Source organism: Colletes gigas, unplaced genomic scaffold (assembly GCF_013123115.1).
Source record: "Colletes gigas isolate AHSC1104 unplaced genomic scaffold, ASM1312311v1 Colletes_gigas_Sc00040, whole genome shotgun sequence".
Taxonomy (NCBI): Eukaryota; Metazoa; Arthropoda; class Insecta; order Hymenoptera; family Colletidae; genus Colletes; species Colletes gigas.
The window spans coordinates 278,466-293,885 of NW_025106669.1; the positions used below are offsets into that span (position 1 = coordinate 278,466).

General features: G+C 37.4%; 1 protein-coding gene across 1 annotated transcript in view; it reads left to right on the forward strand.

Annotated features, from left to right (window-relative positions):
- Positions 1-15,420, forward strand: part of LOC122402811 (lachesin) — a 217,047-nt gene that overhangs the window by 153,393 nt on the left and 48,234 nt on the right. Inside the window, exon 7 of the mRNA XM_043405925.1 lies at positions 1,302-1,377. Within this exon, the coding sequence (XP_043261860.1) occupies positions 1,302-1,377 (76 nt within the window). The remainder of the gene's footprint in view (positions 1-1,301; positions 1,378-15,420) is intronic.

Consider the following 15,420-nt stretch of genomic DNA (forward strand, 5'->3'; position numbering starts at 1 on the left):
TCCTAAACCTTAACTTTGTCTGGCATCAACGGCCTCGAAGCCCAACAGGTGATATTTGAAAAGTTTCACGGACATCTCGCGAGATTTATTCGCGGATTATTTCCACGTATGGAAAGGATGTTCTTAAAATTCCCGCGTCCTCGCGGAAAAGGGAACTTCCTCGTGTCGTCGACTCGGGGAAATATATACCCCCGTTCATATTTTCCGCCCTCCGTCCTTTTATTTCCGCGAGATCTTTATCGCGTTGCTTTTACAAGGATAATAAATGCGTCTGGGAGAAATTTCAGAAGTACAAACGAGCAAAGATAGAAGTTTTACTTTTACTTGGTCCTTGGCTGTTCTTTATAAATCAAACGACACCGAGAGTCGCCTGTAATAGAACTTATCAACAATACTGTCTTACTCAAATTGGCAAGTCGAGTAAACGTGACAATTGTATTTATCGTGTAATAAATATTTCGAATTTAAAAAAATTAAGCTGGGTCAAATGGACAATTTTAAGAAGAATTCTCCTTTATATTTGTTAAATAATTCTATTAGTCACTTTCTTGTCGAGTTCATTCGTTAGTTGCAATTCAAATTTATTTGATCGACTTGAAAATTTGGTTTCTTTGGAATTTTTAATAACAGATGAAAGTAATTCTTCTTGTATACACTGTTTTACTCAACATGGAAATGTTTAAAACCACAGAATATAGTTATCTATTAAAGGGAATACAAAAATTCAAAGTATAAGTTGCTTTTTCACGCGAAAAACCCCGAAAAAATCGGTTTCTCATTTTTGCTACTACGGCACACCCTGCCAAAAAATCTGAAAAAATTCAGGGAGATAACCAACGACAATACGCATTTACAGTAATTATATAAATCTAGGGTCTCGAAAGCTTCAATACGAAATCGGTATTTTTCTGCGTTTTTAATTTTTCACGCCTAGGATTTGAAATCGAAAAATCGGAAAAAATTCTCAAACACGTATCTCAATAGTCGCAATGCACCAGATTTTTTTCATAATTTTCATGCTCGATTAAATAGGGGAAATAGGCACAAATTCGCTAATCCGAATTTTCCCAATAACTACCCTTCCGAACATGATAGAGGGTTCAAATTTGATACAGAATGTTTTTTTCTGATGCTCTATCGATGGATCCATCGTATGTCAAATTTGGTTCAAGTGAATGTGAATAATTTATTTTAAAAATGTTTTATAACAGAAATTATGAAATGTATCTAATTTGTTTTGAAGTTTTTGTGAAAACAGTTGCTTAAAACTGATCCACTGGTATTTTTGTTTTGTTTTTCAGGCCGAGGATTATGGTAGCTACAAGTGTATCGCGAAGAACCCGCGAGGCGAAACGGACGGCATCATTCACTTGTACGGTAAGTGTCGTTTGTTTATTCGTGCTTTAAACCGTCCCGCAGAAACGTTTGTCGAGCTAATGACGGATCGTCGGTGTTCGTGTACAGCAGTGGTTCGCAAACTAGGTACCTCGTCAAGCATTTCCTCTGCAGGATTTCTGAAAAAAGTTTATCTTCGTCCTCCGTTACGAATTACCATAAAATTGAAACTGTTATATGGTAAAATACTAAAAGCTACTCTTTGCCAGTGAATTCTACTGAGCTCACTGGCCAGACAATATCATGCAAAAATATAATCGGTCGCGAGAGCCAACCTCCTTTAAATTGCAATATTATGGACGAAAGTTTCGATAATCCTATAGTCAAATTGTCTGCCAGTCGAAATTAGAAATATTTATGAGAAAAATAAAGGTTAAAATTTCCAAGTGGTCTCTATAGTTGTTTCAGTCTGAAAGCTGGAAGACTTTGAAAAAAAAATAATATAGTCTGGAAAAATTATTACAAAGATTTTTACAATTTGTAATAGATTCCTAAGAACTTTCCACTGTCATATGCTTTTATAAACATTTAATTATCGTATTGATTCTCTTAAATATTCATTACTGGAATATTTTAACGTTTTTATGCTTGTTTACGAAACGGAGTGGCGTTATTTGCTACGTATCGAATAGAGAACGCTTGTTCTGTTTCGAACCTCCGTTTCCAATAATTCGGTCTTCCCCGGTAAGTATATACGCGCAATTAATTAATTACCCCATAAGCCACGAGGATCGCTTTTGCGGGGATCTATTAATTCGCGATTAAATCGTTCGCGAAATCGCTCAGAAACGTAGGTATCTGGGAGGTATAATTCGGTCACACTGTTTGATTTCAAGCACTAAGTAATCACGGATAATTTATCGTGGAAATCTGGGCGGGGAAGTACGGTTTCTAATTTCTAAATTAGATACCTCGAGTGATCTTACGATGTCACTTAATATCTGTTTTCAACAGTTAAAATAGAGCCAGACAATAGATCTTGCGTAATCCATGATTCTGTATCTGTCACGATATATCAATTATTCAAAAACTGTCTGGAAACTCAATTAAAACGTGTCGATGTTGTGTGTATACAAAGTACGACGTATAACATCTAATAGAATTTCCAATAACTCGTTTAATCGATTACCGAAGAAATTAACATACGACTGTTAATCTTTTATCGAAGAAGACTTTTATTCCATTATCGTCAATTAACTCTGGCTATAAATTCACGCCTAATTGTTGATCGTGACTCGAACGAAACACATGGAATGGCGAGTTTAATTACATCCTTAATATTTAATCAACAGGTTGCATTTAACAGTGTCTGGTGAGTTTGATAAAATAATGCATCGTTACTTTCATTCACGATTATGGATTTTGAGTATTTTTTACGCTGATGTTTATTCAAAATGCGTTGTCTTGAGGGGAAAAGGATCTTTCTCATATTAGTGCAATAAAATATTTCTAATCTTGGTACTGTCTAACTAGAATAATTTTTTTAAACAGTATATTAGTTCTTGATGAAATATTTATTCAAAATGCGTTGTCTTGAGGGAAAAAGAATCTTTCTCATATTAGTGCAATAAAATATTTCTAATCTCGGTACTGTCTAACTAGAATAATTTTGTTAATCAGTATATTAGTTCTAAAATATCAATAATAAAAGTTTTGACAAATTTTTAGATCACTTTATTTTTCTTTGACCAATCCAGGTTGTTCTAATTTAAGGTGAGATTTGTAGCTCGTGTAACTTATCTATAGGGTGTCCCGGGAGGCTTAGGAAGGGTCTATAGCGTGGCAAACAGTTATCATAAATTACAGCGATTTGCATTCGTCGAGAAGTTACGTTTTTTCAAACGAAATCTTGAATGGCAGGGAGCAGCTTCTTCCGAAGCACCGTGTATACGGCGTAATGTATGCATATGACATAAAGAGTCGCCGGAGAAATGGCCGGCCGTTGTGCAAACGCGCGTGCACGCGAACGCCACGTACGGACACGTGCATGGCGAACGAAGGGAGGGTGATCTCTCCGGGTGTTCGACGGGGTTTGGGAAAGGGAGGAAAACACTCTCCATTAGTATGCATCGGTTTTTCGCATTAGCGACATTCAAATGAAGCGAGCGTTTAGCATAAAAGGCTGCCGGCAAGAAAAAGGGAGGTGATCCTGCTGGCGATTACCCCTCCCCACCCACCCACACCCCCCGCGACCATAGAACCCCCGGTAAAAGTGGGGCTGAATTCGTGGAAATCAGTGACCGAGGGACTTGCTTTCATCGCGATCCCGAGAAACGCTTCTCTATCAAACATTCGTTACGATCTGGGGAGCTGATAGCGACTTTTAGCGGGAAGGCATGAAACCTGACCATTTAGAAGGGGAACTGCTTTTACATATGCAACAATCCATATATGAGCAGGAAAACATTTTGTTTTCTCACTTTTCAACCCTCCATTAGCGTTGCACGTATCGAGAGACTTTCGATAAGAAATGGAGTCCAAAAGAATTATTTAAAGGGCGTAAAATGTTTCACATACGCGAGAATCCATTTTCTTTTAAAGAAGCTTACTTTTCAACTCTCTATTACTGTCACGGAGTGAAAAGAAATTTAATTTTGTTCCCTATTTTAAAATTTAAAATTCACGTGTTTTTTTGCATGCAAAACGAATTACAATCGACGAAGAAGTGTCTCCGTGTCTAGCTGACTGAATGGTATTATTTCGAAATTGGCAACAACGGTTTTAGGCATCGTTTGACCGGAAAAGGCGCGCATATTCGACCTTTGACCAGTGATAGGACGACGGTAACTTTGATTAAAGCTGTATTCCGAGCGATCGACTCGACGGGCCACTGGCATAACACTAATTTTGAATTATTACCTAGCAGATGAGACCTGAAATTGGCCAATCGCTAAAAGCCACGTCGAATAATCAAACGCGTTATGAACTTGCGTTTGAGGAATCATCGCTAAATTTGAACGGCAAAGCGCGGGCTAATAACTTTTATCGTGATTGGTAACTATTAATCAACGGGCACTGGACCTTACCTGATTACGAATCATATTTCGAACAATATTACGACCCCTGATTAATTATCATTTACGTCTGATCAAAGTCGCGCGAAGATCACAATGAAGAGACAATGAAATTCTTTGTATATACTTTTACCAAGTATACAAAATCTAACTTGAAGGGAAATCTTGGGGACTTTCATCGGAATTAAGTGGTAAATGCGTACGGAAAAATAACTTAACGTGGAAAAAGGAAGAAACAAAGCTGCGTAATATATACCAGCGTAAATATACCGGTGTACCAGAGGGAAATCCTCGGGCGTGTTCCCGGGGAAATTGCTTTCTAATTGGCGAGATTTCTAAAAGTCACACAATAGCTCAGAGGGTTTTTACCTTCGGACACGAATATTACTTACTAATTGGTCGCTTTAATGAAACAAAATGTGTAAAGGCATTATTCTCGGTTCCGCGAACACACCGGGCCGACCTCTGTTCGCAATTATTCAAGCTTACCTGTCGGAATACTTTCTTTGTTCGTTCAACCGTGTTTCTCATTCGGTTCTTTTTGACATTTATAATGCGGGCCGATTCTTTACGCGACAAAGTTAATACCGTATATTGTGTATTATAGTCGGGATTACAAACGAGAAACTTCAAAGGCGCCGACAACGGCGTAATGTTATTAATTTCACGGCCAATTTGATCATTAAGATCAGGACAGTTGATACAGTTAAGATTTAATTTATTGGAGGTATTCATTTTACAGATAATTAATTCAGTTTATTTATGTAATTAATAAACGTTTAAAATAATATTTCAAACCTCCCAGTTATTGTGTATTTATATAGAGGGTGAATAAAAATCTCTAAATAAATATATAATTGCATTAAAAAAAAACTTGACCTTCAAGTGTCGCGTATAAAAATACTAATTACATCAGTTTTACAGAATTGCCTATTAGCGAACTTTTTAGCCATTCCAATAGCTTGTTCAAGTAGTCCAAATAAATCCCAAATTTCTGAGGTAAGAACACTAAACGCTAGTGGCAAGTATGGTGCCCCTTGATGATCAGTTGGAGAACGCGGTTTATTTCTTATTGTCTCGCTCCCAACAATTCGACTTTGTCCTCGTCCAGAGTGAACGAAGAAATCGATCTTCGCGAAACATCCACAAAGAGATACTCCGGGACCTCGAAAGGAATTCGAATTCGTTCCGTTTGTCGCGAGAAGGGGGTGGGGGGGGTGGAACGGAATAAGATCCAAGTCCCAAAAGGGGGACGGTGTCAGCCGCAAACAAGAGAGGAATCGAAAACGAAAGAAACAACAATGAACGAACGAGGGTAAAAGGGACGAAATAAGCATCGTGATAAGGGGTGGACAGGGGGAGCCAAAATTAAGTGGTAGAAGTCAGAGATATGTCAGACGAGTTTTATTAAGCGGCATAAAAAAGAGATTTGTAGTCCGAGTGAGAGGGAGGACAGAGTTGTCTCTCCCCCCCCCGCGTGGTTTCCCGATGGCCAAGGGTGAGGACGAGCAGAAGGGGGTTGAACGGAGACCAGGAGGTCGTAGAGATATGAATTTATTATTAAGGACCGCCTAAGGGCCAAAGTACCCCTGTTTCTTGATAACCAACCCTCCTCGTCCCACGCTTTCTGGCTTCCGCGCCCCTCCTTTGCTTTTTCTGATGCGCGACCCTCCTTTTCCATCGTCCGAAGAAGCTCCCGAGCTAATTTATTCCATAGTCGAGTCAAACTGCTATTTGTGCGGACCGCCGGAGGGTGCTGGTTCCGCGCAACGAACAAAACTTGCGGCCGTTCCGCGGATAGCAACAATATTGTATTCATTCGGATCTTCCCTTACCTTCTTCTTCTTCTTCTTCCGGTCTTCCCCAGACTCAGGGCTCTCCGCATACATAATGCAACGCTTCTTCCTCTTTGGAAGACCCGACACGAGGATTTAATTGTCGGTCTTTACGCCTAATATACTTCCTATGGGCATTTCTGATGATCATTCTTTCTTCCACCGGTCGTCTTACATCTTCTACGTCTCTTTCGTCTTATTCTTAACCCTTTGAACGATGAGGAATACTGTACGCCAGCATGAAGTTACGATTTCAATTCTCTTAATAAATTATTTTATTTGATGCATTAAAATTTTGAATCTTTCTTAACCCTTTGCAAGAATTATTTTCGATATGAACGTCTAGCAGTTTCAAGGCAGTTTTGTAGCATCCCCTCTAAAAATAGAAAGTCTTTTTCCCCCCCCCCACACAATTTTAGAACGCTTTAGAATTCATATTTTATTCATTTCTTTTGTTAATTCAGTTTGCATATATTTAAAAATAATATATTAGCGATGTGGTGCAGCTAACCCGTGTATTTGTAAATTTAATCTCCATGCGTGATATTAAATCTTTCTTCTCTTCTGACATTTCCGGCGCCCCGCGTTCTCAATTCGTACCTGTTATTACTCCGCACCAAATTAGCCGTTCATTTGGTAAATTAGAAAAGTAAATTACACTTGCTGATAAAAAATTCACGAACATTTTTGCTCGCCTACCACCACCAGACAGGGGCGTGAAAAACATTGCGTTGCTACCGTAAATCTTCGTTGCGGGAAACATATTTCTATCTATTTAACCGTCGTTGATTCGGTTCGCCAGTATTTTTATTATTGCAAACAATTTCGTTGCCCTTTTTTAGAAATAATTTTACTTATACTTATATAAAGCTAGTTGAAAAGCATTTTCTTTTCTAGAAACGGAGTTTTAACACATTACCGACCGACTTCTTTACCGACCAACACTTACCGACCGATAGTGTATTAATCAACTGTTTTACCGGCCGATAAAGTGTTAAAATATATTACTAAATTATCAAACCAACAAAATTTGAATTATGAAGTATGTAAAATAGAAAGAGACTCTCAATTTGTGTATCAAAGCAATTTAAGCAAAACAATTAAAACAGAAGAATAATAAAGTTAAAAAGAAATGAAAATCCCCTAAGATTATATCACACACATCATTTTTCAGTATAATTCTCTTAATATCGAACAGTGATCATTAATTTCATGGCAATGTAACTCATATTAGACACTAATTACCAAAAATTCTATTGTATTCTATTCATATATGTATATTCGTGGTGTCTGTGTCAAAGCTGTCGTGCAAGGCCATGTGTTAGCGATACCATCCACGGGTACTTGATTAGTACATATACGCATAGAAACGATACCTAATCAATGGAAGCCGAGATGCATCAACAATCGTCAAGGAGTGTGTTTGGTTTAATGTGCTTCTACGATGGAGTGCATACGAACTGCAATAGATGCATACGCGATGCGTGGTAGGTGATAATTACGCGCATTGGTTATGCTAATCGAAACACACTGTCGCAGGTAACGTGCAACGGTATATTCCTGTAAAATTTCGTGACATTAAGATACAAAATTTCCTTGGCTTTACGATGAAATAAAAAACTCCGTAAAAAACTTCTTAATTTTGTGGAGTTTATTATAACACAGAAATGACATAACTAACTAAAAATTTAATCAAGCTGTATTTTATTATTTCTTTATCAATTTTCTTGGCATTTTATCTCTTCCCTTTTTTATTATTTTACTACTCTAAAACAGATTTTATCCCTAACCCAGACCTAACCCAGACTTAATTCAGACTTAATTCAGACTTAATCCAGACCTAACCCAGATTTAATTCAGACCTAACCCAGACCTAACCCAGACTTAATCCAGACCTAACCCAGACCTAACCCAGACTTAATCCAGACCTAACCCAGACTTAATCCAGACCTAACCCAGACCTAACCCAGATTTAATCCAGCCCTAACCCAGACCTAACCCAGACTTAATTCAGACCTAACCCAGACCTAACCCAGACCTAACCCAGATTTAATTCAGTCTTAATCCAGACCTAACCGTCTTCTGTAATAATTTATAATATCGATTAACCATGAATAAGTTTAAAAGGAAATGAAGTACGATTTTGCATATAAAAAAGAGAATTTAATTTTCTTATGCTTGAAGTTGCATTAGTTAAGTTAAAAAATGGTCCAATATACCAATACAATGGTCCAAAACAATCAATTAAATTGAACCACAGTTACATGACCAGTTTAAATTATTTTTCTTCTGATAAAAAAAACCTTATTTTAAAATAAAAATCTTTGAAGTAGAAACGAAAGAAATGTTATTCTCTATTAAATATCAGAGAATTTGGAACGAAAATTGAAGTAAACGTGTGCTCTCGATCTCATACCAAACGTGATCGTAAATTGGATACGATGTAATAGAGTAATTTTACTAATGCTGCTTAATTTCAGCGAAATTACGGAGCAAAGATGCGAAAGATTAATATTCGTTTGAGGGTAGCGTTGCACGGAACCGCCACATCGAGCTTTAAAGTCGAACCCACTCATTTGTAATGCGAGCCGGGAACTTTTGTTAATCAATTTTTCTTCTGGGGGAATATAAACACCGCGCGAATGTGCCCGGAAATTCCCGCTCGGTGTTGATTTTCCGTCGGAGCTATCAACCGTTTAGAAATTTATTAATGAAACTAATTTCCATGACAAAGTGTTCCGAACATTTTCGAACTAAATGGATAACTCTCGAAGAAGCTCGCGATAAAAGGCAAGATCGAAAAGTTTCAACTGAAATCTTCCCGTGGATGCTAGGTGTATCTATTCCGTTATTAAACTCTGTCACGTTCATTACGATCTACTTTACCGTAATTAGACGGTGTAAACTACGATGCAAATTTCATGCTCCCGTGTCAGAAAATTCAATATTATAGTCTCCATTAATGACGTATCGATTTAGGCAAGAACATTCTGTTAATTACGAGGTCAATTACTTCTATATATTCTCGTAATATCAGAATTTTGTATAGATTTCGAATATTTGCTAGTAGAATACTTTTCAATATCCTTTTGTTTAAAATTAATTACTGGTTTGATATGAATATTCTCTTAATTAAGGAACGAATTTGTTACTTTCATTTTCGTTGAATATTAAAGAATATAAATATTAAATCTACTGGAATAATTTATTTATCATTGCTTCCTCTGGCATATTTTTAATTTAATAACAACTACATAAGAATTAAAAATTTCTAACCATTAACTATATCTATAGATATTACTAAACTATCTAAAAACAGATTTTTGTTAATGTAATTATTGAAATATTATGGTGGAACGGAGGAAATTTATGTGATTAATATTTAAGGTGTATTTTAATATTACGAAAGAACATTATCACGCATTTTTTTCTTTCACTGCACAAAAATTCGTATCAAGTCAGCTTTCACGTTTTTAACACATTACCGACCGATAGCGTATTAATCGACTGTTTTACCGACCAACGCTTACCGACCGATAGCCGATTAATCAACCGCTATCGGTCGGTAAAGTGTTAATATTCTGATTTATCCTTATACAATAAAAGACTGCATAATTTTCAGAAAGTATCTGTTTAGTATTTTAAATCATTTCGATGATATCGTCCCAGTTCTACGGTTTACCCTATAGATACCAGTCTTTTACCACCCTCGTGCCATTTTTCGAGCATTCCAGTACGAAGATTCCGCCTCCACGGTACTGGACATGCATTTATGTATAAGCTAGTATAATTCTATAATGAAAGACACCGAAGATCTTTGCGAGAGGGAGTTTCGAAGGACTCCAAAGAGGTATACTGAAAAAAAATGCCTAGAAAAAATGAAGACCCTTATTCAAAACTGAGGACATCCCCCTTCTGCTTTAGAATCGGTCGAAATTGCATAATTTATAGATTCATACTTCAAGGTTCCCCCAAATCTGAGGACAAGAGGAAAGAAAATAAATTATTACGAAAAACTATTTTGTTAGTTTGTTAGTTTGTTATAACAATTGCACTGTGTTTGTTGAAGATTTATATACAACAAAAGTAACCACTTTTCGATGAGTCAGAGTTCCTATATAAAATTATTTTCAGTCAGAAATTATACAGGGTGTCCCAGCTAAAGTGTGACAGTCGCGATACTGTAATAACTATTGATGTTACGGAAAAATTGTTTATATGAAAATTGCAGGATAAAATAGGATCTTTATTCTGGCGTAAACGGAAATTTTATTTATGTTATTAATTTCAAAGATACGATGATGAAGTTTCGTTTTTTAAATGGAGCTATATATTTTTTTTTTGGATCATGCGATAGTGTTTTTCAAGATTACAGTACAGATTAATACACACAGCTACTTTGAAAAGATCTATATTGAAATAGATCGAAGAACGAAGTGTGCAGAAGTCGAAGGAAATCCGCGGGAAATTCGATCGATTTTGAATCGGGTTTTCTCGCGAAAGGATCTGCTTAACGCGATCGTTCAATCTATTAAACAAATACCGAAACGAGGAAACGTTCAGGTGAAAATTGTTCGCGATCAATTATTCAGCGTACTCGCTTCGATTTTCGATTAATTGAAAAAATACTGCAGCTTCCGTTGAGATTTTCGTCCCGTGGATCCTGCTAATGAATTCTTTACCGCGATACGCTCTCTCGCGGCGCGATATCGAACTTCCCCGGTGCCAGCTTTAATTACGAATTGATCAAGACTTCCGCGAACTCGCCAGACGGGGGATCGACGACGTCGGGGACGCCTTTTGTGTAACCCCCCCCCGGGGGGACGTGTAAAAATTCAAAGTTCCAAAGTTTCGAGCCATTTTGAAAGTTTTGTTCCAACGGGGCACATCCGATTCGATAAATTATTTACGCCAATCGTACGCTCATGCAAACCCTTTACAAGTTAAACCAACACTAAGATGTAATATTACAAAAAATTCATAAATACTTTGTTATATGAAATGTGATGTTCTCTTATTTACTAAAATTTTGTTTAAAGAGACCAACTGCTAGTTGAGACACGAAAAAATAGTTTTAAAATAAAATTCTGTCGATAAGAAACATTTCTTTATCAGAGTTTAGTTTCCATCATTTATCTCGAGTGTTGAAGTATTCTTTTATCATAAAATTTGGAATTAATGTTCAAGTTTAAGTAAAGATTTATTTTTTCCCCTGGAACAAAATAAACGAAGACAAAGGTGAGAATTCACGGATAACTTTTCCAATCGATCCACCGTTCCCGCGATTCTAATTACTCGAACACGTATTTTGCACAGAGTTCCTCTCATCGTCGCCGCAATTTAATGTCACTGTTGCTTTCTTCCGGAAGACGAACACGAAAGGCAGGAATAAAAGGGGGAAATTACGTAAACGGCTTTTTAATTTAGCTAAAATCTCTTCACGGGCATTCCAGTCTCAGACACATGGACACGGGTGATGAATCGAAAGGTTTTAGCGTGACTGCATCCTGGCTGGGGAAACGAAGGGACCATAGCAACAAGGGTTCCTCATTATCTCGACGCTGTCATCGAGAGACTTGCTTTTTAATTCGTTCATCCCCTTAACATTTCACTTTCCATTCCTCGTTCCTCTGATTCCTTACGAATCAATCAAACAAGAATAATAATGAAGCAGTTAATTAATTACTCGCTTCTTTGGTCGTTGCTATCGTGTCGGTAATCGAGGAGCTCCCTATCCTCCGCGGTGAATTGTTAATTGAGAGCAGATTGTCCTTCGTTGGGGACGTTGTCGTTTTCTTGCTCCCGGAATCCTAGTTAATCAGTAACGGAGAAGCAAACGGTGCTTAATCGACGAATTTTCCAAGAATTCTTGCAAAATTACTATGCAATACAAACGTTAGTTTAGCATAGAATTATAAAATAAAATATAAAGAGTTAAAAGTGTAATAAAAAATTTTAAATGACCAAATGAAAATAGCCGCGTTATTGAGGAGAAAAGAAATTTTCTTTTCCGGTGTTTCGATCGAGTTTTTAATTTTTTTTGCCTCTCCTGCAGAGATCATTTCCGGTGCACACAGCGTCGTGTACAAGAAATTATTACGAATTCTGAAAACCGTGGGCGGAGAATTTTAATTATTCCGAAATACGGAACGCTCGAACGAAGGTTTCGAGTGTATTTTCGAGTAGGATTAGGGCGACGAAGGTCCCCCGCGCACCTGTACCTTCGCTAGCCGTCCCTTTACTTGCTTTTCTTGTCTCTTTAGCGTGCAAATTACACCGGGTACTTTTTTTAATAGGTCCACGCTTCCTCGCGGTTGAATTAATTGCGGGGCACGAACACTGCTTCGTTAGCGCGCGGAAAGTAAATTCGTTAAATATCTCATTCTCGCGGTGCGCGGACGCGGAAACGCGCGAGCATTTTTTTTTGGCTTAGGTCGATGCGGGAATTTGAAGCGTGGACGATGGGAAGAACACAGCGAAAACTTCGTCGATCAAACGTTACTGCGTACGCGAACGCATTAACATCGATATTGGATGACGATACGATCAATCCATTAATATTCATAGATCCGAGTGCGAACGTGCTGCTATCTTTGTGATGGAATTTTGTTTTTCATTAATATTAGATGATGGCGCGAATACGTTATTACGGCGTGATTTTCCTGTCGGTTATTAAGCCACTCAAGGACTTTTTATTCGAATCGCGAATCGATTTTGCTGTAAACTGGTACCGTGGGACAACTACGTTTATTCCATTTGTAATTAATATTGTGTGGTTATACAATTATACAAGAACGTATACACTATAATGGCGATAAATTAGTAACTAAATTGATAAAAGATTCAGTCCTGAATAGGAGAGGGATCAAGACTGACCCAGCTTCGTAGTCTGACGGTTTAAGAGGAGTTAACGCGACAAAATAAAAGCTCGAAACACGCGTTTCCGGCGTTTCAATGAAGATGAACTGGAACAGACCCCCGAAAGAAACTCGGAGCATCGCCGAAACACCCGTTCGAGTAAGCGTTGTCATTTATAACGTCTCCGGAGCGAGGTGCATCGCCACGGTCTGATAAACCCACTCCACCTTCGTACGAACGCGGCCCGTAAATCGATCCGGACCATTGTCTCGCAAGGAAACGAATTCGAACGGTGAAAGAGGCGAGGGAGAACCGAGGAATTGACGGACGATGGGGACAGGACGTTGGTAACGCGTAAAAGTCACGACAACCGAGGAATAAAGGGAAGAAAAAATTGGAGAACAAGAAGAAACGAGGCAGAGAAGAAAGACTGTCAAGAATAATAATGGAATGCAATGATATACTTACTAATACCGATAAATATTCCCAACACTGACTCATGGTGTTGAAATAAATCAAATTATGAAGGCTCGTGAATAAATAACATAAATTCTGGATAGTCTAGTCTTGCACAGTCAGAATTATACAATGTGTTCAATCAACCTGAAAAAAAATTTTATTGGGACATTCTAGAGACCAAAATAAGACGAAAATCAAGAGTACTAATTTGTTTATTGAGGCTTCGTTCAAAAGTTATTAACAAAATTATTGATAAAAGTTACTAATAAAACTACTCGAATTTTTTTCTCGAAAGTGCGTGGGATTTTGAGGGTATGTCTATTCACCAAAAATGATTATAATTGACCCTCTCAACGGAAAATAATTTTTTCAAAACGATTTGTTAAATTTTTTTTTCACCGAAAAATTTAGGCGTCTTCATGAATTTTTTTCTCGAAAATGCATAGGATTTCGGGGATATGTCTGTTCACCAAAAATGATTGTAATTGACCCTCTCAACTAAAAATAATTTTTTCAGAACGATTTGAAATATTTTAATTTCGTCGAAAAATTTCACACCTTCTCGAATTTTTTTCTCGAAAGTGGGTCGGATTTCGGGGGTATGTCTGATGATAAAAAATGATTGTAGTTAACCCCCGCAAACGAAAATAATTTTTCCAGAACGATTTGTTAAATTTTTTTTTCGTCGAAAAATTTTGGCAGCTACCCCCTGTCGATTTTCCTTAAATATTAGTTTTTCATTTTTAATACATTTGGTTAGCACTGTACAGAAAAGTTGTTTTATACTTTTTTGTAGGTACCAATGTGCTCTACTCCAGAAAAAAGTTTCATTGAAATATATTCACTACTGTAGAAGTTATGGCCATTTGAAAATTCGACCACTTTTATGGGGTTTTTGCAACTTTATGCTGTTAAGGAACAACTTTTCCAATATTCTTAGAATTTCTACATATTCTTGACTAAATTACGCGTCGTTTGCCGTTTGAAACATTAAAATCGCCCAATCCGTTCAGAAGTTATGACATTTTAAAGATTCGCATGAAATTTCAGGGGAGCATATCAACGTGTGGTCAGACATTATCGGTAAGGAATTTTTTTCTCGAAAATGCGTAATATTTCGTCAGTATGTGTAATGACAAAAAATGATTGTAATCAATCTCTGTACCCGAAAATAATTTTTTTAGAATGATTTGTGAAATTTTTTTTTCGCCGCAAAATTTAGGCAACTTTCTGAATTTTTTTCTCGCAAATGCATAGGATTTCGGGGGTATGTCTGTTCACCAAAAATGATTGCAATTGACCCCCGCAACTAAAAATAATTTTTCCAGAATGATTTGAAATTTTTTAATTTAATTTTTTATTAACTAAGTCTAATAATGATGACATATCCTTTTCACCATTTAAATTCCCCCACAAAATATATTGTTTTAAACACATTATAGCTCTCGATCAAACGAATCTGTTATCCCTCGCCTAGATCCATAATAATTCTACCTAGAAGTATAAACGAAGCCGATTCCGCAATTATTCCAGATCGTTTACGTAAAACGCCGCGCTATGCAATCCGCGTTTCAATATGCGCCCAGGCAAATCGTTCCATTCAATGGGATCGATACTGGAGAATCAATTTCCAACGTCGTTGCGTCGATACTATCTAAACACGTATCCGCGTACCGTAGCTAGCCAAGAGGACGATGAAGAACGAAGGGGGAGGGAGAAAATGGAGATCGTCTCACGGCACATTAATTTAAGAGACAATTTCTGGTGTCCCGTCCCGTGGCCCACCTTAAGAAATCCGAACCAAAAGTCTCGAGGTTACTGGCCGCTTGAGGAACGACTTTTGAAATCGACTTTTCTGC